Raw genomic sequence first — 26737 nt, forward strand, 5'->3', positions numbered from 1 at the left:
CGTTGGCGTGACAACTTCATGAAGACACGATGATGGAGATCATGGTGTCATGCCGGTGACAAGATGATCATGGAGCCCCGAAGATGGAGATCAAAGGAGCTATATGATATTGGCCATATCATGTCACTACTTTATATAATTGCATGTGATGTTTATTATGTTTTATGCATCTTGTTTACTTAGGACGACGGTAGTAAATAAGATGATCCCTTACAAAATTTCAAGAAGTGTTCTCCCCTAACTGTGCACCGTTGCTACAGTTCGTCGCTTCTAAGCACCACGTGATGATCGGGTGTGATGGATTCTTACGTTCACATACAACGGGTGTAAGACAGTTTTACATAGCGAAAACACTTAGGGTTAACTTGACGAGCCTAGCATGTGCAGACATGGCCTCAGAACACGGAGACCGAAAGGTCGAACACGAGTCGTATGGAAGATACGATCAACATGAAGATGTTCACCGACGATGACTAGTCCGTCTCACGTGATGATTGGACACGGGCTAGTCGACTCGGATCGTGTAACACTTAGATGACTAGAGGGATGTCTAATCTAAGTGGGAGTTCATAATTTGATTAGAACTTAATTATCATGAACTTAGTCTAAAACCTTTGCAAATATGTCTTGTAGATCAAATGGCCAACGCTCATGTCAACATGAACTTCAACGCGTTCCTAGAGAAAACCAAGCTGAAAGATGATGGCAGCAACTATACGGACTGGGTCCGGAACCTGAGGATCATCCTCATAGCTGCCAGGAAACAATATGTCCTAGAAGGACCGCTAGGTGACGCTCCCGTCCCAGAGAACCAAGACATTATGAATGCTTGGCAGTCTCGCGCTGATGATTACTCCCTCGTTCAGTGCGGCATGCTTTATAGCTTAGAACCGGGGCTCCAAAAGCGTTTTGAGCATCACGGAGCATATGAGATGTTCGAAGAGCTGAAACTAGTTTTTCAAGCTCATGCCCGGGTCGAGAGATATGATGTCTCCGACAAGTTCTACAGTTGTAAGATGGAGGAAAACAGTTCTGTCAGTGAGCACATCCTGAAGATGTCTGGGTTGCACAACCGTATGACCCAGCTGAACATTAACCTCCCAGATGAGGCGGTCATTGACAGAATCCTCCAGTCACTCCCACCAAGCTACAAGAGCTTTGTGATGAACTACAACATGCAGGGAATGGAAAAGACCATTCCTGAAGTGTTCTCGATGCTGAAGTCAGCAGAGGCTGAAATCAAGAAAGAACATCAAGTGTTGATGGTCAATAAGACCACTAAGTTCAAGAAGGGCAAGGGTAAGAAGAACTTCAAGAAGGACGGCAAAGATGTTGCCGCGCCTGGTAAGCCAGTTACCGGGAAGAAGTCAAAGAATGGACCCAAGCCTAAGACTGAGTGCTTTTATTGCAAGGGGAAGGGTCACTGGAAGCGGAACTGCCCCAAATACTTAGCGGATAAGAAGGCCGGCAACACCAAAGGTATATTTGATATACATGTGATTGATGTGTACCTTACCAGTACTCGTAGTAACTCCTGGGTATTTGATACCGGTGTCGTTGCTCATATTTGTAACTCACAGCAGGAGCTGCGGAATAAACGGAGACTGGCAAAGGACGAGGTGACGATGCGCGTCGGGAATGGTTCCAGAGTCGATGTGATCGCCGTCGGCACGCTGCCTCTACATTTACCTACGGGATTAGTTTTGAACCTTAATAATTGTTATTTAGTGCCAAGTTTGAGCATGAACATTGTATCTGGATCTTGTTTAATACGAGATGGCTACTCATTTAAGTCTGAGAATAATGGTTGTTCGATTTATATGAGAGATATGTTTTATGGTCATGCTCCGATGGTCAATGGTTTATTCTTAATGAATCTCGAGCGTAATATTACACATGTTCATAGTGTAGATGCCAAAAGATTTAAAGTTGATAACGATAGTCCCACATACTTGTGGCACTGCCGCCTTGGTCACATTGGTGTCAAGCGCATGAAGAAGCTCCATGCCGATGGACTTTTAGAGTCTCTTGATTATGAATCGTTTGACACGTGCGAACCATGCCTTTTGGGCAAAATGACCAAGACTCCGTTCTCCGGAACAATGGAGCGAGCAACCAACTTGTTGGAAATCATACATACCGATGTGTGCGGTCCAATGAGCGTTGAGGCTCGCAGAGGATATCATTATGTTCTCACTCTCACAGATGACTTGAGTAGATATGGGTATGTCTACTTAATGAAACACAAGTCTGAGACCTTTGAAAAGTTCAAGGAATTTCAGAATGAGGTAGAGAATCAACGTGACCGAAAGATAAAATTCTTACGATCAGATCGTGGAGGAGAATACTTAAGTCACGAATTTGGTACACACTTAAGGAAATGTGGAATCGTTTCACAGCTCACGCCGCCTGGAACACCTCAGCGAAACGGTGTGTCCGAACGTCGTAATCGCACCCTATTGGATATAGTGCGGTCTATGATGTCTCTTACCGATTTACCGCTATCATTTTGGGGATACGCTCTAGAGACAGCTACATTCACTTTAAATAGGGCACCGTCTAAATCCGTTGAGACGACACCGTATGAATTATGGTTTGGAAAGAAACCTAAGCTGTCGTTTCTAAAAGTTTGGGGATGCGATGCTTATGTCAAGAAACTTCAACCTGAAAAGCTCGAACCCAAGTCGAAAAAATGCGTATTCATAGGATACCCTAAGGAAACTGTCGGGTATACCTTCTACTTAAGATCCGAAGGCAAGATCTTTGTTGCCAAGAACGGATGCTTTCTGGAAAAAGAGTTTCTCTCGAAAGAAGTAAGTGGAAGGAAAGTAGAACTCGATGAAGTACTACCTCTTGAGCGGGAAAGTGGCGCAGTGCAGGAAACCGTTCCTGTGATGCCCACACCAACTGAAGAGGAAAACAATGATGATGATCAAGGTACTTCGGATCAAGTTACTGCTGAACTTCGTAGGTCCACAAGGACACGTTCCGCACCAGAGTGGTACGGCAACCCTGTCCTGGAAATCATGTTGTTAGACAACAATGAACCTTCGAACTATGAAGAAGCGATGGCGGGCCCGGATTCCAACAAATGGCTTGAAGCCATGAAATCCGAGATAGAATCCATGTATGAAAACAAAGTATGGACTTTGACAGACTTGCCCGATGATCAGCGAGCGATAGAAAACAAATGGATCTTTAAGAAGAAGACGCACGCGGATGGTAATGTTACAATCTATAAGGCTCGACTTGTCGCTAAGGGTTATCGACAAGTTCAAGGGATTGACTACGACGAGACATTCTCTCCCGTAGCGAAGCTAAAGTCCGTCCGAATCATGTTAGCAATTGCCGCATACTATGATTATGAGATATGGCAAATGGACGTCAAAACGGCATTCCTTAACGGGCATCTTAAGGAAGAACTGTATATGATGCAGCCGGAAGGTTTTGTCGATCCTCGGAACGCTAACAAAGTATGCAAGCTCCAGCGATCCATTTATGGACTGGTGCAAGCATCTCGGAGTTGGAACATTCGCTTTGATGAGATGATCAAAGCGTTTGGGTTTATGCAGACTTATGGAGAAGCCTGCGTTTACAAGAAAGTGAGTGGGAGCTCTGTAGCATTTCTCATATTATATGTAGATGACATACTCTTGATGGGAAATAATATAGAATTTCTGGACAGCATTAAGGCCTACTTGAACAAGTGTTTTTCAATGAAGGACCTTGGAGAAGCTGCTTATATATTAGGCATCAAGATCTATAGAGATAGATCGAGACGCCTCATAGGTCTTTCACAAAGCACATACCTTGATAAGATTTTGAAGAGGTTCAAAATGGATCAGTCCAAGAAGGGGTTCTTGCCTATATTACAAGGTGTGAGATTGAGCTCGGCTCAGTCACCGACCACGGCAAAAGATAAAGAAGAGATGAGTGTCATCCCCTATGCTTCAGCCATAGGATCTATTATGTATGCCATGCTGTGTACCAGACCCGATGTAAACCTTGCCGTAAGTTTGGTAGCAAGATACCAAAGTAATCCCGGCAAGGAACACTGGACAGCGGTCAAGAATATCCTGAAGTACCTGAAAAGGACGAAGGACATGTTTCTCGTTTATGGAGGAGACGAAGAGCTCGTCGTAAAGGGTTACGTCGATGCTAGCTTCGACTCAGATCTGGATGACTCTAAGTCACAAACCGGATACGTGTATATGTTGAATGGTGGAGCAGTAAGCTGGTGCAGCTGCAAGCAGAGCGTCGTGGCGGGATCTACATGTGAAGCGGAGTACATGGCAGCCTCGGAGGCAGCGCATGAAGCGATTTGGGTGAAGGAGTTCATCACCGACCTAGGAGTCATACCCAATGCGTCGGGGCCGATCAAACTCTTCTGTGACAACACTGGAGCTATTGCCCTTGCCAAGGAGCCCAGATTTCACAAGAAGACCAGGCACATCAAGCGTCGTTTCAACTCCATCCGTGAAAATGTTCAAGATGGAGACATAGAGATTTGCAAAGTGCACACGGATCTGAATGTCGCAGATCCGCTGACTAAACCTCTCTCGCGTGCAAAACATGATCAACACCAGAACTCTATGGGTGTTCGATTCATCACAATGTAACTAGATTGGTGACTCTAGTGCAAGTGGGAGACTGTTGGAAATATGCCCTAGAGGCAATAATAAAAGTATTATTATATTGTAATACACGTGTGAATACTTAGACCACAATATGTCCCTGGTGAGCCTCTAGTTGACCAGCTCATTGTGATCAACAGATAGTCATGGTTTCCTGACTATGGACATTGGATGTCGTTGATAACGGGATCACATCATTAGGAGAATGATGTGATGGACAAGACCCAATCCTAAGCATAGCATAAAAGATCGTGTAGTTCGTTTTGCTAGAGCTTTGCCAATGTCAAGTATCTCTTCCTTAGACCATGAGATCGTGTAACTCCCGGATACCGTAAGAGTGCCTTGGGTGTATCAAACGTCACAACGTAACTGGGTGACTATAAAGGTGCATTACAGGTATCTCCGAAAGTAGCTGTTGGGTTGACACGGATCGAGACTGGGATTTGTCACTCCGTATGACGGAGAGGTATCTCTGGGCCCACTCGGTAATGCATCATCATTATGAGCTCAATGTGACCAAGGTGTTGGACACGGGATCATGCATTACGGTACGAGTAAAGTGACTTGCCGGTAACGAGACTGAACAAGGTATTGGGATACCGACGATCGAGTCTCGGGCAAGTAACGTACCGATTGACAAAGGGAATTGCATACAGGGTTTGATCGAATCCTCGACATCGTGGTTCATCCGATGACAACATCGAGGAGCATGTGGGAGCCATCATGGGTATCCAGATCCCGCTGTTTGGTTATTGACTGAGAGCGTCTCGGTCATGTCTGCATGTCTCCCGAACCCGTAGGGTCTACACACTTAAGGTTCGGTGACGCTAGGGTTATTAGGAAGACTAGTATGTGACTACCGAATGTTGTTCGGAGTCCCGGATGGGATCCTGGACGTCACGAGGAGATCCGGAAGGGTCCGGAGGTAAAGATTTATATATGGGAAGTTGTCAAATGGACACCGGGAAGTTTCGGGGTCATACCGGTATTGTACCGGGGCCACCGGAAGGGTTCCGGGGGTCCACCGGGAGGGGCCACCCCTCCCGGGGGGCCACATGGGCTGCATGGGGCAGGGAGCCAGCCCCTGGTGGGCTGGCCGCACCCCCCTCCCTTGGGCCCATGCGCCTAGGGTTGAAGGGGAACCCTAGAGGGGGCGCCCCCCTTGGCTTGGGGGGCAAGCCACCCTCTCCCCTCTCCCTTAGGCCGCCGCACCCCCCCTAGATGGGTTATAGGGGGCCGGCCCCCTTCTCCCTTCCCCCTATAAATAGAGGGGTGAGGGGAGGGCAGCCACACCACCCTCCAAGGCGCAGCCCTCCCCTCCCCAACACCTCTCCTCCTCCGTTGTGTGCTTGGCGAAGCCCTGTCGGAGTACTGCCTCTCCACCATCACCACGCCGTCGTGCTGCCGGTGGAGCTGTCTTCCTCAACCTCTCCTTCCCCCTTGCTGGATCAAGAAGGAGGAGACGTCTCCCGTCCCGTACGTGTGTTGAACGCGGAGGTGCTGTCCGTTCAGCACTTGGTCATCGGTGATTCGAATCACGTCGAGTACGACTACATCATCACCTTGCAAGCTTCCGCACGCGATCTACAAGTGGTATGTAGATGCAAACTCTCTCCCTTGACTCGTTGCTTAGATGAACTCATAGATGGATCTTGGTGAAACCGTAGGAAAAATTTTAATTTTCTGCAACGTTCCCCAACAGTGGTATCAGAGCTAGGTCTATGCGTAGTTCTCTTTGCACGAGTAGAACACAATTTTGTTGTGGGTGTGGATTTTGTCATCTTACTTGCCTCTACTAGTCTTTTCTTGCTCAACGGTATTGTGGGATGAAGCGGCCCGGACCAACCTTACACGTACGCTTACGTGAGACCGGTTCCACCGACTGACATGCACTAGTTGCATAAGGTGGCTGGCGGGTGTCTGTCTCTCCCACTTTAGTTGGAGCGGAATCGATGAACAGGGCCCTTATGAAGGGTAAATAGAAGTTGACAAAATCACGTTGTGGTGATTCGTAGGTAAGAAAACGTTCTTGCTAGAACCCAATTGCAGCCACGTAAAAGATGCAACAACAATTAGAGGACGTCTAACTTGTTTTTGCAGCGATTGATCATGTGATGTGATATGGCCAGAAGTTGTGATGAATGATGAATTGTGATGTATGAGATCATGTTCTTTGTAATAGGATTCACGACTTGCATGTCGATGAGTATGACAATCGGCAGGAGCCATAGGAGTTGTCTTTATTTTTTGTATGACCTGCGTGTCATTGAAGAACGCCATGTAAACTACTTTACTTTATTGCTAAACGTTAGTCATAGAAGTAGAAGTAGTCGTTGGCGTGACAACTTCATGAAGACACGATGATGGAGATCATGGTGTCAAGCCGGTGACAAGATGATCATGGAGCCCCGAAGATGAAGATCAATGGAGCTATATGATATTGGCCATATCATGTCACAACTATATAATTGCATGTGATGTTTATTATGTTTATGCATCTTGTTTACTTAGGACGACGGTAGTAAATAAGATGATCCCTTACAAAAATTTCAAGAAGTGTTCTCCCCTAACTGTGCACCGTTGCTACAGTTCGTCGCTTCTAAGCACCACGTGATGATCGGGTGTGATGGATTCTTACGTTCACATACAACGGGTGTAAGACAGTTTTACACAGCGAAAACACTTAGGGTTAACTTGACGAGCCTAGCATGTGCAGACATGGCCTCGGAACACGGAGACCGAAAGGTCGAACACGAGTCGTATGGAAGATACGATCAACATGAGAATGTTCACCGACATGACTAGTCCGTCTCACGTGATGATCGGACACGGCCTAGTCGACTCGGATCGTGTAACACTTAGATGACTAAAGGGATGTCTAATCTGAGTGGGAGTTCATAATTTGATTAGAACTTAATTATCATGAACTTAGTCTAAAACCTTTGCAAATATGTCTTGTAGATCAAATGGCCAACGCTCATGTCAACATGAACTTCAACGCGTTCCTAGAGAAAACCAAGCTGAAAGATGATGGCAGCAACTATACGGACTGGGTCCGGAACCTGAGGATCATCCTCATAGCTGCCAGGAAACAATATGTCCTAGAAGGACCACTAGGTGACGCTCCCGTCCCAGAGAACCAAGACATTATGAATGCTTGGCAGTCTCGTGCTGATGATTACTCCCTCGTTCAGTGCGGCATGCTTTACAGCTTAGAACCGGGGCTCCAAAAGCGTTTTGAGCATCACGGAGCATATGAGATGTTCGAAGAGCTGAAACTAGTTTTTCAAGCTCACGCCCGGGTCGAGAGATATGACATCTCCGACAAGTTCTATAGTTGTAAGATGGAGGAAAATAGTTCTGTCAGTGAGCACATACTCAAGATGTCTGGGTTGCACAACCGTATGACCCAGCTGAACATTAACCTCCCAGATGAGGCGGTCATTGACAGAATCCTCCAGTCGCTCCCACCAAGCTACAAGAGCTTTGTGATGAACTACAACATGCAGGGGATGGAAAAGACCATTCCTGAAGTGTTCTCGATGCTGAAGTCAGCAGAGGCTGAAATCAAGAAAGAACATCAAGTGTTGATGGTCAATAAGACCACTAAGTTCAAGAAGGGCAAGGATAAGAAGAACTTCAAGAAGGATGGCAAGGAGGTTGCCGCGCCCGGTAAGCCAGTTGCCGGGAAGAAGTCAAAGAATGGACCCAAGCCTGAGACTGAGTGCTTTTATTGCAAGGGGAAGGGTCACTGGAAGCGGAACTGCCCCAAATACTTAGCGGATAAGAAGGCCGGCAACACCAAAGGTATATTTGATATACATGTAATTGATGTGTACCTTACCAGTACTCGTAGTAACTCCTGGGTATTTGATACCGGTGCCGTTGCTCATATTTATAACTCACAGCAGGAGCTGCGGAATAAACGGAGACTGGCGAAGGACGAGGTGACGATGCGCGTCGGGAATGGTTCCAGAGTCGATGTGATCGCCGTCGGCACGCTGCCTCTACATTTACCTACGGGATTAGTTTTGAACCTTAATAATTGTTATTTAGTGCCAAGTTTGAGCATGAACATCGTATCTGGATCTCGTTTAATACGAGATGGCTACTCATTTAAGTCTGAGAATAATGGTTGTTCGATTTATATGAGAGATATGTTTTATGGTCATGCTCCGATGGTCAATGGTTTATTCTTAATGAATCTCGAGCGTAATATTACACATGTTCATAGTGTAGATGCCAAAAGATGTAAAGTTGATAATGATAGTCCCACATACTTGTGGCACTGCCGCCTTGGTCACATTGGTGTGAAGCGCATGAAGAAGCTCCATGCTGATGGACTTTTAGAGTCTCTTGATTATGAATCATTTGACACATGCGAACCATGCCTCATGGGAAAAATGACCAAGACTCCGTTCTCCGGAACAATGGAGCGAGCAACCAACTTGTTGGAAATCATACATACCGATGTGTGCGGTCCAATGAGCGTTGAGGCTCGCGGAGGATATCGTTATGTTCTCACTCTCACTGATGACTTAAGTAGATATGGGTATGTCTACTTAATGAAACACAAGTCTGAGACCTTTGAAAAGTTTAAGGAATTTCAGAATGAGGTGGAGAATCAACGTGACCGAAAGATAAAGTTCCTACGATCAGATCGTGGAGGAGAATATTTAAGTCACGAATTTGGCACACACTTAAGGAAATGTGGAATCGTTTCACAACTCACGCCGCCTGGAACACCTCAGCGAAACGGTGTGTCCGAACGTCGTAATCGCACTCTATTGGATATGGTGCGGTCTATGATGTCTCTTACCAATTTACCGCTATCATTTTGGGGATACGCTCTAGAGACAGCTACATTCACTTTAAATAGGGCACCGTCTAAATCTGTTGAGACGACACCATATGAATTATGGTTTGGGAAGAAACCTAAGCTGTCGTTTCTAAAAGTTTGGGGATGCGATGCTTATGTCAAGAAACTTCAACCTGAAAAGCTCGAACCCAAGTTGGAAAAATGCGTCTTCATAGGATACCCTAAGGAAACTGTAGGGTATACCTTCTACTTAAGATCCGAGGGCAAGATCTTTGTTGCCAAGAACGGATGCTTTCTGGAAAAAGAATTTCTCTCGAAAGAAGTAAGTGGGAGGAAAGTAGAACTCGATGAAGTACTACCTCTCGAACGGGAAAGTGGTGCAGCTCAGGAAAATGTTCCTGTGATGCCCACACCAACCGAAGAGGAAAACAATGATGATGATCAAGGTACTTCGGATCAAGTTGCTGCTGAACTTCGTAGGTCCACAAGGACACGTTCCGCACCAGAGTGGTACGGCAACCCTGTCCTAGAAATCATGTTGTTAGACAACGGTGAACCTTCGAACTATGAAGAAGCGATGGCGGTCCCAGATTCCAACAAATGGCTTGAAGCCATGAAATGCGAGATATAATCCATGTATGAAAACAAAGTATGGACTTTGACTGACTTGCCCGATGATCGGCGAGCGATAGAAAACAAATGGATCTTTAAGAAGAAGACGGACGCGGATGGTAATGTCACCATCTATAAAGTTCGACTTGTCGCTAAGGGTTATCGACAAGTTCAAGGGATTGACTACGACGAGACATTCTCTCCCGTAGCGAAGCTTAAGTCCGTCCGAATCATGTTAGCAATTGCCGCATACTATGATAATGAGATATGGCAGATGGACGTCAAAACGGCATTCCTTAACGGACATCTTAAAGAAGAGCTGTATATGATGCAGCCGGAAGGTTTTGTCGATCCTAAGAACGCTAACAAAGTATGCAAGATCCAACGATCCATTTATGGGCTGGTGCAAGCATCTCGGAGTTGGAATATTCGCTTTGATGAGATGATCAAAGCGTTTGGGTTTATGCAGACTTATGGAGAAGCCTGCGTTTACAAGAAAGTGAGTGGGAGCTCTGTAGCATTTCTCATATTATATGTGGATGACATACTCTTGATGGGAAATAATATAGAATTTCTGGACAGCATTAAGGCCTACTTGAACAAATGTTTTTCAATGAAGGGCCTTGGAGAAGCTGCTTATATATTAGGCATCAAGATCTATAGAGATAGATCGAGACGCCTCATAGGTCTTTCACAAAGCACATACCTTGATAAGATTTTGAAAAAGTTCAAAATGGATGAGTCCAAGAAAGGGTTCTTGCCTATGTTACAAGGTGTGAGATTGAGCTCAGCTCAGTCACCGACCACGGCAAAAGATAAAGAAGAGATGAGTGTCATCCCCTATGCTTCAGCCATAGGATCTATTATGTATGCCATGCTGTGTACCAGACCTGATGTAAACCTTGCCGTAAGTTTGGTAGCAAGATACCAGAGTAATCCCGGCAAGGAACACTGGACAGCGGTCAAGAATATCCTGAAGTACCTGAAAAGGACAAAGGACATGTTTCTCGTTTATGGAGGTGACGAAGAGCTCGTCGTAAAGGGTTACATCGACGCTAGCTTCGACACAGATCTGGATTACTCTAAGTCACAAACCGGATACGTGTATATGTTGAATGGTGGAGCAGTAAGCTGGTGCAGCTGCAAGCAGAGCGTCGTGGCAGGATCTACATGTGAAGCGGAGTACATGGCAGCCTCGGAGGCAGCGCATGAAGCTATTTGGGTGAAGGAGTTGATCACCGACCTAGGAGTCATACCCAATGCGTCGGGGCCAATCAAACTCTTCTGTGACAACACTGGAGCTATTGCCCTTGCTAAGGAGCCCAGGTTTCACAAGAAGACCAGGCACATCAAGCGTCGTTTCAACTCCATCCGTGAAAATGTTCAAGATGGAGACATAGAAATTTGCAAAGTACATACGGATCTGAATGTCGCAGATCCGTTGACTAAACCTCTCTCGCGAGCAAAACATGATCAACACCAGAACTCTATGGGTGTTCGATTCATCACAATGTAACTAGATTAGTGACTCTAGTGCAAGTGGGAGACTGTTGGAAATATGCCCTAGAGGCAATAATAAAAGTGTTATTATTATATTTCTTTGTTCATGATAATAGTCTTTTATTCATGCTATAACTGTATTATCCGGAAATCGTAATACACGTGTGAATACATAGACCACAATATGTCCCTAGTGAGCCTCTAGTTGACTAGCTCGTTGTGATCAACAGATAGTCATGGTTTCCTGGCTATGGACATTGGATGTCGTTGATAACGGGATCACATCATTAGGAGAATGATGTGATGGACAAGACCCAATCCTAAGCATAGCACAAAGATCGTGTAGTTCGTTTGCTAGAGCTTTGCCAATGTCAAGTATCTCTTCCTTTGACCATGAGAGCGTGTAACTCCTGGATACCGTAGGAGTGCTTTGGGTGTATCAAACGTCATAAGGTAACTGGGTGACTATAAAGGTGCACTACAGGTATCTCCGAAAGTATCTATTGTTTTATGCGGATCGAGACTGGGATTTGTCACTCCGTATGACGGAGAGGTATCTCTGGGCCCACTCGGTAATGCATCATCATAATGAGCTCAAGGTGACCAAGGTGTTGGCCACGGGATCATGCATTACGGTACGAGTAAAGTGACTTACCAGTAACGAGACTGAACAAGGTATTGGGATACCGACGATCGAGTCTCGGGCAAGTAACGTACCGATTGACAAAGGGAATTGTATACAGGGTTTGATCGAATCCTCGACATCGTGGTTCAACCGATGAAATCATCGAGCAGCATGTGGGAGCCAACATGGGTATCCAGACCCCGCTGTTGGTTATTGCCCGAGAGTGGTCTCGGTCATGTCTGCATGTCTCCCGAGCCCGTAGGGTCTACACACTTAAGGTTCGGTGACGCTAGGGTTGTTAGGAAGACTAGTATGTGACTACCGAATGTTGTTTGGAGTCCCGGATGAGATCCCGGACGTCACAAGGAGTTCCGGAATGGTCTGGAGGTAAAGTTTTATATATGGGAAGTTGTTAAACGGGCACCGGAAAGTTTCGGGGTCATACCGGCATTGTACCAGGACCACCGGAAGGGTTCCGGGGGTCCACCGGGAGGGGCCACCCCTCCCGGGGGGGCACTTGGGCTGCGTGGGGATAGCAGCCAGCCCCTAGTGGGCTTGGCGCCCCCCCCTTTGGGCCCATGCGCCTAGGGTTGGGGGGGGGGAACCCTAAAGGGGGCGCACCCCCCTTGCTTGGGGGGCAAGCCCCCCACCCCTTGGCCGCCGCCCCCCTAGGGTTTTCCCTAGAGGGCCGGCCCCCCTTGCCCTTTCCCCTATATATAGAGGGGTGAGGGGAGGGCTGCTATACAACACAAGCCAAGGCGCAGCCCCTCCCCTCCCCAACACCTCTCCTCCTCCGTACGTGCTTGGCGAAGCCCTGTCGGAATACTGCCGCATCAACTGCACCACGTCGTCGTGCTGCCGTTGGAGCTGCCTTCCTCAACCTCTCCTTCCTCCTTGCTGGATCAAGACGGAGGAGACGTCTCCCGTCCCGTACGTGTGTTGAACGCGGAGATGTTGTCCGTTCAGCACTAGGACATCGGTGATCCGAATCACGTTCGAGTACGACTCCATCATCACCATCCCCTTGGCAGGCTTCCGCTCGTGATCTACAAGTGGTATGTAGATGCAAACTCTCTCCCTTGACTCGTTGCTTAGATGAACTCATAGATGGATCTTGGTGAAACCATAGGAAAATTTTTAATTTTCTGCAACGTTCCCCAACAGGAGGGAGGGAGGTGGAGGGAGGGAGTGAGGTGGAGGGAGGAGGAGGACGAATGAGGCACGGAGGGAGGTGGGAGGGAGGAGACAGGAGGGAGGGAGGAAGGGAGGGAGAGGGAAGTGAAAGGAGGGAGGAGGAAGGGAGGTAGAAGGAGGAGGGAGTGAGGGAGGTGGAAGGAGGAAGGAGGGATGTGGAGGGAGGTAGAAGGAGGAGGGAGGAGCTACCTCGGTGGAGGAGGAGCAGGAGCGGCGGCGGCGGCTGGCGACAGCGATGGCCGGGCAACGAGCGTGGGGAGGGACTGTGCGGGGGAAAGAGTGGAGAGTGAGAGTGAGGGGCGACCGCTCTGAGAAGATAAGATGGGCTTAAGCAGCACGCGTTGGGAAACAACGCTACTGCTACAGGCTGTAGCAGTAGCGATGGGTAAACGGCCCATGCTGCTGCTAAGTTAGGCCCACCTGCTGGCACAGTACACCCATAGTGGTAGTGTGGTGCGCTACTGCTATAAGTTTACCAGTAGCACGGGTTTTCAAGGACACGCTACTGCTACGGGAAGTCCAGATAGGTAAAGTGGGGGCCAGTTAGCAGCAACGTTGGGTGGCCGCCCCGCGTAGTATTTTTTTTTAAGTGAGTTGAATGAAGAAAAGAAGAATTGAAAGAAGAAAAGTTTTCTTAACACAGGGAGGAAGTCCCTTCAAAATTGGATTTGTTATTGTAAGGGGATTTTTAAGTATTTATCTAAGGACTGTGCTAACGACCAGTCGACTGGTCGTTAGCAACAGATCCGCACTATCCTACTCCATCTTTCTCCTCCGACCATGCGGTTGCGCATGCAGAGAGACCCGCTCCATGCGTGCGTAATTTTCCAGCTTTCTTCTAATAAGCAAAGCTACATGCAAAAAAGACAAAAAAGATGATGTCACAAAGAATCCATCTAAAATATAAAATTGAAAATGTTCTGTAGTTCAAACCGTTGGTCCGATTGAAAAACTGTTTTCACATAAAAGATTCGTTGTGACGAGACCTTCAAAACTAGATCCTATGTTGGTATGTTCCGATGATTTTTTTTTTCCAGGTAAAAAGTTACCACGTTTGTGCAATGTAAGTTATCACGTTGTTGTACATAAATTGTCATGTTGTTTACATACAAAATTACCGGACATGAAAATGGTTCCTTCAACTTTCTCTTCCCATGCACATGTGTGCATGCATTAGAGGGAGAGAAAAAAAATCTGATATCATCACACATTCTCCCATATTTCGAAACTTCAGTTTATAGCTCAAATCATCAGTCCGATCAAAAAATCTTTGTCACATAAAAAATCCGCTGCGACGAGACCTACGAAACTAAATCTCATGTTGATATGTTCTGATGACCTTTTTTCCGTGCAAATAGTTACCGGCCCGAGCTAAGTAAGTTCTCAGCTCCTTTGTGTGTCTGTGTGTGTATTATCATGTTGTTTACACATGAGTTACCGTGGTATATTTTCAACAACTTTTTTTACCGGGGCAAAGTTACGACGGTGTTTGTGCATGAGTTATCACGCCCGCGGTTTGTAGATTACCACGCTATTTACACATAAGTTAACGAGTGTATGTTTTCAAACAACTTCATCCTGTCGCGGTCAAAATTAGCACGATGTTTATACGTGAGTTATCAAGTCTACAGTGCATATATTACCTTTCGCTTTATGCAGAAATTATCAGGAGAGGGTATGTTTTCGAACAACTTCCTCACTTCCCCTCATCGACCCTCCCCAGGTCAAAGTTACCGGTTGTTTGTGCATGCGTTATCATGTTTATGGTGCGTATAGTACCAAGCTATTTACACAAAAGTTATCAGGGGTATGCTTTCAAAAAACGCACCAAGGTCAAAGTTGCCGTGTTGTTTGTGCGTGAGTTATCAGGTATGTTGTGCGTATGTTACCATGCTTTTATACAGAATTTACAATGCTATTTTTCAACAACCCCACTCCCCCCCCAAGTCAAAAATAGTTACCATGTATGGGGCTAAGTAAGTTATCAACACTGTTGTGTGTATATTACCATGCTAGGCACATGAGTTACCGGGGAGGGCGATTCAATAAGTTATTTCCCTGGTCAAAATATTATCACACTTCGACTAAGTAAGTTATTAGCTCTGCTGCACGTATATTACCATGTTATTTTTCCGTATCAGTAACCCGTGTATGTTTGTCAACAATTTTTTTCTGTGATCAAAACGTTATCATAGTATTTGTGTGTGAATTATCAGCCATGTCGTGAGTGTATTACCATGCATTTACATGAAAGTTACCGGGGTATATTCTCAACAACTCACCCGGTCAAAGTTACCGTGTAGTTTGTACTTAAGTTATCAAGTAAGCGGTGCGTATCTTATCATACTATTTATACACAAATTACCGGGAGTACATTCTTCAATAACTTTTTTTTTGATTTTTTTGTGGTGTTTGCACGTGAGATAAAAAATTTGTGATGCTTATATTACCATGCTATCCACATGGAGGTTTCTGGGGTGTGAACTTCTTTTCTTTGGGCTAAAGTTTTTATGATGATGGTACATAAGTTATCAAGTCTACGATCATAAATTATCATTTCATTCACAAAACAATTACCGGGTTATATTTCAACAACTTGTTTCTGCTTTCGCAAAAAAATTCTCGCAACAAAGAAAAAAAGTGATGAAAATATATATTCTTTTGTCGGAAAAGGAGTAAATGGCAAGAGCCACCAAAAATGGGAGAAAATCTAGGCTGCTCCAAACATTACCATTCTATTTTGTAGCACTAGTTAAGTCAAGTAAAGAAATTGACATGCATAGAAACCGGTCAAATAGCTTCATTTGGTGGGATGGTTTGGGCAGTGCTACCTAGTTTGATGGGTCGCAAGTTCAAGTCACTCTCCTCACAAATTATTTTTCTCGATCTCTTGTTTTCTAGCGGTGGCCATCAATCACGAGAAAAAATCGACATAAGAGGAAGTGCGGGAGATCGTGGAATTAGTGGGAAGGTGGGCCTCACGAATTAATTTAGATCACAATTAGTGCGGAGGTGGTCATTTAAATCACAAGATTAGCGTGGGAGATGCGCAATCAACAATCTAGCATGCATGCATGGGCTAGGAGAGGTTAAGGCCTAAATTAGTGGAAGCCGTTACTAGTGTCTTCAGTGCGTGCGTTTTTTTCAGAAGACCATTTAAACTAGACTAAAAAAAGAACTTAGCCTGCTTCAGGACAGACAAAAGAGCTAGTTCAGCTGGTGGGCAGCCTGCACGTGAAGTTAGAAGTTGTGTGCTAACGAAGGGCGGGTCGTTCGGATCTGTTGGCGAATTTCTAGTCGACTGGAAATTAGCTTTCTCGTTTATCTAAAGGACGAAACAAACGAGAATAAAAAATTTGCTTTTAATTTTCTTTTTATCCAAGTGTGCTCGATACTCACTCAGTGCATAATTTTTTCGATGGCGCAGGAGAAGGACGTGGGTTCGCTGGTGATCGTGGGATCTAGATCCAACGACGGGCGGGTCGTTCGGATCTGTTGGCGAATTTCCAGTCGACTGGAAATTAGCTTTCTCGTTTATCTAAAGGACGAAACAAACGAGAATTAAAAATTTGCTTTTAATTTTCTTTTTATCCAAGTGAGATATATCACATACTGTAGTGCAGCGCTATCGCTAAGTAGCAGTAGCGTGGCCTTTTACCCCATGCTTCTATTAAGGTTCTACCTGTAATGTACTCGTATTTCCTAGTAGTATATGTCAGCCTTGCACACATAGTTCGCCTGCTGAGTCAAAACTCGGCAAAAGTTCGTGCCATGTGGAATCACCATTAACATCCCGTGCAGTGCCTGCTTGCCGAATTCTGCTTTTATGTACTCGGCAATGGTTGGTTTCAGTTTCAACTAAACCTGTTCATACCCCGGGCCGGGCTTGTTAAAGCCCGAAGCAAAAATCCTAAGCCCAGACCCAGCCCGAAGCACATGAACAGTGCCATTTTTATTAAAATAATTACATTCGGGATATTAAAATAGTATAATATACCTATGTTTTGAATAAAATATACATTTTTTGCTATTTGGGGCTTTTTTCATGCTTTTGAGTCGGGCATCGGGCGGGAAAATGGAGCCCCGAAGCCCGGGCCTGGCCCGGATGCCAGGCTTTCGGGCTCGGGACCCGGGGCCCATGCACAGGTCTAGTTTCAACTCGGCAATTAAAGATTGCCAAGCTGGTCCGTCCCGTTTGCCGAGGGCGGAACACGGCAAAGATTTTTTATTTTTTTTTGCTTTCCCGGAGTTCACTTTGAACTCGGGAAACAGGGCGATTCCAGTAGTGACTCGGTCAATTACTTACATCCATGCTCCAAGAATGTACAAATGAACTTAAAGCATCAGATGCTAGTTTATTCAATGTTTGGTCACCTTATTAAATCTCTATAAGACAATAGATAACTCGCAAAATTCATAAAAAGAAAAATATGAGCTCAGAATAAAACTCCTCCCAGCTTGAGGTCATAGTTGTAACTGAAGCTTCAAGCGATAGGGTGTCATCAATTAGACTAGCAAAATTAACAGAGAAAGCCAATGTATATATACTCAAAGGAACCCTATCTGATCATTCCAACAGCTGAGTGGAGTAACCTTCCTTCCAGCTGATCAAGCTGCCAGTTCCAAAGTGAGCTGCTACTTGCTTAGACACGTACACAGTCACATACACATATACGATACCTGTTATGGAAGTCTGAAGTCTACACTGAGTATGACAAAACTTTCCGTGGAACTTCTGCGCGGAGGATTGAGCTAGAGTTTTCCGAAGAAAATAAGTTTTATTTCAAAGCAGAATATAGCAGCTATTACAAAAGTAAATTTAGTCCAGTGACAGAACGGAGAATATATAACACCCTTTATTAGAAGACATAGGTCGAGCCTATTGATGTACTCCCTCCGTCCGGAAATACTTGTCATCAAAATGAATAAAAGGAGATGTATCTAAATGTATTTTAGTTCTAGATGCATCCCTTTTTATCCATTTTGATGACAAGTATTTTCGGACGGAGGGAGTAGGATGCACAGGCTCTTGGGCACATCCGCAGCCTTATCTTTCAGGATGAAGAACTTGCAGCGAAGGTACCCTAGGCCCGCCACCTCTCCATCAACGTCGAACTCGACCTTACCCACGACCTGAATCTCGCTCCAAAGCAAGTTGCGCACCTCCTCTCGCAACACGGAGGCGTCTGCCTTGGCCTCCACCTCCAAGGTGCCTACATGGCCAATGCTCCGGTCGCCATAGACGCAAAAATACGGCACTTGAGCCCACGCCAGGATCATGTCATGGTAGGAGACGCGCAGCAACGAGTTGCCTCCTCCGCTGCAGCGCCGGTAGGTTGGTGGTGTCCGATCAAAGTCCATGGCAAGGCGGAAAGCCAGTGAAGTAGGTGGAGAGGTGCCAGGATCAAGCCCACTTTTTCCTATAAGTCGGACGAAGATGTCGCCGGGTCCCCGGGTCAAGTTAGCTGTGCCAGACGCGACTGGAGTGTACAACACAGTAAAGCAGAAAACACACATTGCAAATATATAGCCGAAGGCACATGAGCAAATTAATAGGTGCTCCTTGGGTTCAAAGTAGTCAATGTAACCATCTGCGCAACCACGTTTGGACTTGGCACGCCGGCCGTTCAGATGGTGGTTATCAAGATTAGCTCCGTCTTTGCAAGCGGGAGCGGGCATGAGACACATGACCCAAGATATTGCTCAGTATCTTGACAAGAGTATCAATTGATGTTAACCGATCTTCAATAGCTGCACAAGAACAAGAAAAAGAACATAAACACAACATATGGCTGGATGCTTTTTAGTGTTGTTTGGATGTCTTTATTGGGGGCCTCTGTATTGAATTGGTTTCAATACCAATTCGGTGAGGAAACTGTAATGGACATGAATAACAATTCGCTTGTTTGGATGTTCATGAAATTGACTCATGGAATCTCATAGAGATTTCAATACCAAATCTTGTTTGGATGTCAAACTATGGAATTGCATAATGCTTCGCGCTTTATGCATCAAATAGAAATTTGTACAATGTGGGACTATAGTTGAATGATTATATAGCAACAAAACATTAACAAATATCATTATCATCAATTAATCTGGAAAAAATATAAGTTACATTTGTTATGTTTTCTTTACATTTAATCTGTGAACTGAACAATACTCAGTGTTCTAGAACAGATGAACAAAAACTGAAGAAAAATCCTTTTTGCTGCAAACCATGCATCTCAAACCGGGCACTGTTTGCTTCTTTTACAGTTACACACTAGAAGAAGAGAAGGAGAGAGCCAGGAAGGGGAAGAACGAGAGGGAAGAAAAGACAGGAGGACGGGGGATCCTGCGGCTGAGGAGGGCCTCCGACGACTGAGGAGGAGGGGGTCCGGCGGTCATTGTATGAGGGGGTCTGGCGGCCGGATCAGGGGTAAAGGAGGAGGAGCGGCGGCCAACGGTCAGGCCAGGCCGTGGCGCCATGGGAGAAGAAGATAGGCTGGCAGAGGAGATGCGGCGGCCATGGGAGGAGGGGAAGCGGCTGCGGCGGCGGGGGAAAGGGTGCCGGAGTGGGAGGAGGAGCAGAAGGGTCCGCGAGGGGAGGTACCTGGCTACCTGGGCGCCGCCGTCGTGTGGCTTCCTGGGCGCCACCGCTTCTGTTTCTAGGTCGGGCGCTGGTGAGCGAGGCTGCGAGGTGCTCCTTGGGTTCATAGTAGTCAATGTAACCATCTGTGCAACCACGTTTGGACTTTGGCACGTCGGCCGTTCGGATGGTGGTCGTCAAGATTACCTCCGTCTTTGCAAGCGGGAGCGGGCATGAGACGCATGGCATGACCCAAGATATTGCTCAGTATCTTGATAAGAGTATCAATTGATGTTAACCGATCTTCGATAGCTTCGCAAGAGCACGAAAAAGAACATATTAAACACAACATATGGCTGGATGCATTTTAGTGCTGTTTGGTTCACCAACTGCACATAAATGATTTTCCATTAAAAAAAAGAAATACCGTACACAAATGGTTTGAAATTACATTGGCACTTCAAAGGTGTGACGTCCCATTGCCGCCGGCTATTGCCGTGACGTGTGAAGATAATGATTGCTTGTGGAGAGCAACCGGACCTAAAGGAGATGAACAGAGACAGAGGAGAAGTTTTCAATTCTTTGATTTCTTCCTGCCCTTCGTCTTGCCTTCCAGTGTGCCTTTATCCTTCTTGCTCCAAGGCTTGAGTAGTAGCTGGGTCGGCCCACTCGTACAGCAGCCACAAGTTTGGTCCAGGGAGGGGCATAGGGTGTTGCAAAAGCCAAACACTTTGAGTGTCCAGATTTTAAAAGCAAGGCATTTCCCTGATTGAGATTTCTTGTCAGCCCAACTTGATTCACAACCTTCGCAAGTTTGGAGATCAATTCTAGAAGGAGGTGAGTGCTCAAGCAAGGTCTGATAAGGAGAACTGAAGATGGACAATCCACACATATTTGGACTGGCTCCCGAGGGAGTCGATGATGCGACCGACTGGACCTTTGTTAGAAGCAAGACCAGAGTTGGTTAGTAGTAATTGATCACGTAACCCATTCATGGAATGATCAGGTGCTAGCTCAGCACATGCTCCCGATGACGTGGACATAGTACGTCGGATTCCGCTACCAACAATCAACTTAGAAGATGAATGGGCATGGTTTTTGAGAAGAAGGGCTGCTTCACTGTTCGATCAGCCTACAGAATGCTTGTGCATACCAAAACTCGTCGTGAGGCCTGGCTGGATGGGCGAGCATGTGGGTCTGAGTTGAAAAAAAAGAAAGAAAGATCATGGACAAAAATGTGGAAGCATACAATGCCCGCTAATTTAAAGTATTTTCTTGGAGGCTTGCGAGCTTACCCACTGCAGAAGTTGCTCACCACAGAAACATGGCACCGACTAGTGTTTGCAGCATTTGTGGCTGGAGCGAGGATTCGTGGAGACATTCATTACTAGAGTGCAGAATGGTTCGATGTGTTTGATTACTAGTCAATGAAGAAGTCTGATAAATTGAGGAGCTGCGGTGAGCCAAATGCTGGAAGCTGGTTGTTTGAGATGTATGATTTTCTATCCAGTACAGATTATGTGAAGATGATTACTACCCTGTGGGCGATCTGGAAGGCAAGGCAAGATATCATACATGAAGATGTTTATCAGAGCCCTTTTAATACATGCAAGTTTATAACACATTTTTTGCATGAGCTGGGTTGGGTCGATTCAGCAGAAGGGAGAAGACACCAGGAGAGGCAGCCGAGGATCGCTGGGCGTTGGATCCCTCCTCCACAGGGTGTTGATGCTGCATTGTCATAAGTCATAACTCATATGAGAACAACAGGTGCACGAGCTGCAGCTATTTTTCGTGCTGATGATGGTACCTACCTACCTGGGGGCTTTGGTGTTGGTTATGGAGAGTGCGTATGATCCAGTTTGTGCTTGATACAGGGCCTAAATCTGTTATAGCCTCTGATTCTCTGGGGGTTGTCAGAAGTATCTATGAAGGAAGCAGAGGAGAGGAGGCTACGATGATCTTAACCGAAGTCGGGCGCAAGCTGGAGGTTCTACGAGATGTTTCCTTCAAACATGAAACGAGGGTGTACAATGTAGATGCTCATAATATTGCTAGAATGTCTTTAGTCTTCTGTCCAGGCCGCCATGTTTGGCTCCTGGAGCCCCCGGGCTTTGTATCTGCTACTGTATCTCTCTCTCCATAACAAAGCTCGGGTGCTTTCCCTAAACAAAAATACTATATGCAAAAGGCTACAAACGAGAGATGTGGTAGCATGGAAGCAGTAAATCGGATTATCCTTGACTCTAATCCAGAGACACGATTCAATTTTAAAAAAAGTTGTTAGGCCTTGGTTTTGAGAAGGCAATTTCTCAAGAGTCTCGGCTGCATCCCGTATACAGCGAGGAGATGAACATACCACATACTCCCACTCCAACTCCAGCTGCCAGTGGCGTCAGCTTCCGGCCGGGTAGGAGATGGGCGGATCTTAGGTCAAGTCGACGGCTGCGGCCACCAATCCGCCCGTGGGGAAAAGAGAGGATTCTAACCAACGAGGCTCATGCACGGATCTTATATCCAATATACAGTGCGTACTACTCCTAGAATGGACCAAGAGAAATCGATGCAAACTTCAAGCTTACCGACACAGAAGAAAGAAAACGAGAGATTGCTTCCGGATCGAGGCGGCGGCGGACTGAGGATCCAGCCAGGCGGAGGCTGCAGCAATACAGAGGGGACTTGGGCGGCGGAGCGGCGGAGAGCGCTTTTTACGTCCTGATCCCCAACTGACCGACCGGTTCTATCTCTTCATCAAGTTAACACCCGCTCTTTTTTTTTTTGAGGGATCAAGTTAACACCCGCTCTGGAAGATGCGACGTGCCTTTCCCAATCTCAAAGCAGTTTTTTGTTTCCAAGACTCATCTATTGTCAGCCAGACAGCCACCTTTCCGTACTGGCCTGCATCTCTCAGTTCAGGTGTCATTTTCTTCAGATAACACTTCCGTGATCCAACAAATGAATGAATGAGCAGCTGAAACAACATTTTACAGCAGGCACAAAACAGAATGAAGAGGGTCTACTTAAAATGGAACCTTATCGTATGGCTGCTTTTGGATTTCACGGAATCAAATTACAACACAAATACTCCCTCCGTTCGGAATTACTTGTCTCGGAAATGGATGTATCTAGACGTATAGATACATCCATTTCCGAGACAAGTAATTCCGAACGGAGGGAGTACAAATGTAGCCTTACAAATTACAATTCCGTGGCCACACAAAGATCCACCCAGTTTTTCATGTTAGCCGGTTGAAGAAGCATTTTGGGCAAGCATGCCATTCCTAGCCCCGGTATGCCTATTGTAAAGAGTGATGGTCTTACAGGTCAGACAAATCCCTTGGCAAAACTTGCCGGCCTTTCAATGGCTCGTGCAGTGGACCAACCTTTCACCTGAAGAAGCGACTTGAGAAGATGCATACTTCAACAAGTACACATTCCCAGCATTTTTCTGCGAGACAAGCGACCAGTGGCGTGCTTCTCCTTTGTCATCATCGCCATGGGGACATGTCGAAGCCTTGGAGGGGACATTGTCAGGCACCTTCAGGACTGGCCTGCATCTTCAGTTCAGGTGTCATTTTCTTCAGATAACGATTCAGTGGTCCAATGGCCGTGATTCAACCTAGACAAGAGTAACACCATCAACGGCGTTCATACTTACCGTTAGTTAATTATTGTTTAACAGACAACGAGTGTGTTCCCAGATAGCGAGTGTGTTATCAAATGACTGGTATGGCAAGTTGATGGCCAAATCTTTCTGTTCTCATGTGAGAATTTATAGGGTTTACCTTCTTTTTCTAGCGCCTCTCATGAGGATTAATGTAGATGATTCATTGGGGGCCTCCAAGTGTTACTAGCAAGACATTATGGAGGAACGTCGTACCCATCCTGGGCGACGGTTGCGCGTTTATATAGCCAGGTCGCGACCTCCTGGTATAGCGTACAAAGTTGGTTCAGATTACAACTTGGAGAAGAAGAGATAAGAGAGGTTACAAAGATAAACACATATGAGTTAAGATCCTAGTCTATCTTCGGTTGGAATCCTCCTGATGATAGTTATCTCCAGCCAACTCTGAACCTGTCACGTACGGCACTAGGCGTGACCAATATTATGTTCAACACCCTCCCTTAATCACAACTTGGTCAAGTTGAGATTACGCTTGAATTCTTCAAAATTCCGTGTGGGCAAAGCTTTGGTGAATCCATCTGCAACCTGATCACGAGAATGAATGAACCGAATTTCCAACTGCTTGTTTGCAACTCGTTCTCTAACAAAGTGGAAATCAATCTCAATATGTTTTGTCCTTGCATGAAAGACAGGGTTAGCAGACAGATAAGTAGCACTTATCACACCATAAACATGGAGCTTGGGTAGTCTTCACACCAAGCTCTCGTAGCATGGACTGGACCCAAATAATTTCAGCTGTGGCATTTGCCAAGGCCTTGTACTCAGCTTCAGTACTGGATCTTGATACAGTGGCTTGTTTCTTTGCACACCATGATATTAAGTTTGGACCAAAGAATACTACAAAACCACCAGTAGATCGTCTATCATCTAAACACCCTGCCCAGTCAGAATCAGAGAATGCACTAAGAAGTGTAGATGAAGACTTGTTGAAAGTGAGGCCAAGATTAACTTTATCTTTCACATATCTCACTATTCGTTTAGCATCTGTCCAATGAGTTGTAGTGGGTGCATGAAAAAACTGACAAACCTTGTTTACTGCAAATGAAAGATCAGGTCTTGTCAAAGTTAGATACTGGAGTGCACCTACCAAGCTTCTGTACCTGGTACTGTCATCTTGACCCAAGGGCTTTCCTTCTGTAAGTGACAATTTTTCTATGCTGGACAGTGGAGTTGGTGAAGATTTACATCCTTGTAACCCAACTCTTCTTACCAGGTCAGTGGCGTACTTTTCCTGAGAAAGATGAAGACTATTTCCTTGTTTCTTGACTTTAATCCCTAGGAAGAAGTGCAAGTCACCCAGATCCTTGAGAGCAAACTCAGCATTTAAATCGTTCAACAGTCCTGATATAGCCTCATTAGATGAGCTTGTGACAATAATATCATCAACATATATAAGAACGAATATGGATGTTTTCAACTTGTTGTAAATAAACAAGGATGTGTCAGACTTAGAAGGAACAAAGCCAAGAGTTTGCAATTTGTGACTTAGTCTGGAGTACCACGCCCTAGGAGCTTGTTTGAGTCCATATAATGCTTTATCAAGCTTGCACACATGAAACGGCTTATTCTTGTTTTCAAAACCAGGAGGTTGTTTCATATATACTTCCTCTTCCAGAACACCATGAAGAAACGCATTCTTGACATCTAGCTGGCGAAGGCTCCATCCCCTGAAAAAAGCAATAGGAAAGCACAAGACGAATGGTTGCAGCTTTAACAACTGAACTAAAAGTGTCCTCATAATCTATGCCGTACCGTTGTTTAAAACCCTTTGCAACTAGTCTGGCTTTGTAGCAATCAATGGTTCCATCAGCCTTCTTTTTAATTCTAAAGACCCACTTGCAATCAATCAAATTTTTACCGTGCCGTGGCGGAACCAGATGCCACGTTTTGTTTTTGAGAAGTGCCATGTGTTCTTCTTCCATGGTTGCCTTCCAATTTTTGTCGTTGAGTGCCTCGCCAAGAGTACTTGGTTCATCTGTGGAGCACATTAAACTGAAATTTGTCAATTGTTTGTAATTAACTGGCTTTATTACCCCTTTTTGGAGACGTGTCCGTGGAGCAGCAGCAGCAGGTGTTGATGCAGAAGATCCTGGGACTGCAGCGTCAGGAGTAGCAAACTCCGAGGAAGATCCCGTGAAATTCCCCGCCTCGCTGCCAACAGGATCTTCTGCGCCAACACGGCGTGGAGACGCGGCGGAATCAGGCGCAGAGAATCCTGCGCCGTGGGAGACATCCAGCGCAGACCCATCATGGCGCAATGATGAGGCAAATCCAGGCGGGCCCGCACCAGATCGCGCGCCAGCAGCAGGCGCTGACAGGGCCGGATCTGCGCTGGAATCTGCGCCGACACCTGGCTCCTGGCGCTCCTCGCCTGTCGGCTGGCGGCACACGTAGTGATGGGGCCCATCATGGGCCCAGCGAATCTCGGGTTGCCGCGTGGGGGCGTCCGAGCAGTGGAGGCCGACCGGATCGCCCTGACCCGTGGCGATGCGCCCAGTGGCAGGCGCGGAGCCGCTGCTCGGCTGGCTGGTGGGCGACGCGGGATTCCGCGCGATGCTGCTCCCGTGCAAACCTGATCCCGAGGAGGATCTGCTGGCAGGCTGCAGCGGAGCTGATCCCGAGGAAGATTTGTCCCCCAGCCCTGGACACATGAAATATGGCGTTTTGGGCAGATTTTCTTCGCCATTTTGGATGTTTTCTGCACCGTTTTCTGCGCTGTTCTCATCTGCATCATCATAGAACTCATGCACTTGGTTATGAACATTAGTCAATATTGGATCACCACAATTATTAACCCCATGGGAGATGCCGGTAAGACTAGATGGTAGAAGGAGAATTTCTTTGCGAAGAAGTGCCCCGGCATTTGGATGGAGTTCATGTTGGGGAACGTTGCAGAAAATTAAAAATTTTCCTACGGTTTCACCAAGATCCATCTATGAGTTCATCTAAGCAACGAGTCAAGGGAGAGAGTTTGCATCTACATACCACTTGTAGATCGCGTGCGGAAGCTTGCAAGGTGATGATGTAGTCGTACTCGACGTGATTCAAATCACCGATGACCAGCGCCGAACGGACGGCACCTCCGCGTTCAACACAC

The 26737-nt window shown here is 46.1% G+C and overlaps 1 protein-coding gene across 2 annotated transcripts; it reads right to left on the reverse strand.

Moving 5' to 3' along the window:
• Window positions 1-18142: 18142 nt before the first annotated feature.
• On the reverse strand, window positions 18143-22705 carry LOC123112024 (uncharacterized). 2 transcript variants are annotated; one of them, XR_006455023.1, is made up of 3 exons: window positions 22538-22705; window positions 19980-20267; window positions 18143-19135 (listed from the first exon to the last, which is right to left on the reverse strand). XR_006455023.1 is itself a non-coding variant. In XM_044532922.1 (2 exons), the coding sequence occupies exon 2, from the start codon at window positions 19070-19072 to the stop codon at window positions 18359-18361; it is 714 nt and encodes a 237-aa protein (XP_044388857.1). In that variant the 5' UTR covers window positions 19073-19135; window positions 22538-22692; the 3' UTR covers window positions 18143-18358. The 2 variants fall into 2 exon arrangements, 1 of the variants encoding a protein (XP_044388857.1); XM_044532922.1 differs by lacking the exon at window positions 19980-20267 and having other exon boundaries at window positions 22538-22692.
• Between the last annotated feature and the right edge of the window lie 4032 nt (window positions 22706-26737).

This window comes from Triticum aestivum, chromosome 5B, assembly GCF_018294505.1.
Source record: "Triticum aestivum cultivar Chinese Spring chromosome 5B, IWGSC CS RefSeq v2.1, whole genome shotgun sequence".
Classification (NCBI taxonomy): domain Eukaryota; kingdom Viridiplantae; phylum Streptophyta; class Magnoliopsida; order Poales; family Poaceae; genus Triticum; species Triticum aestivum.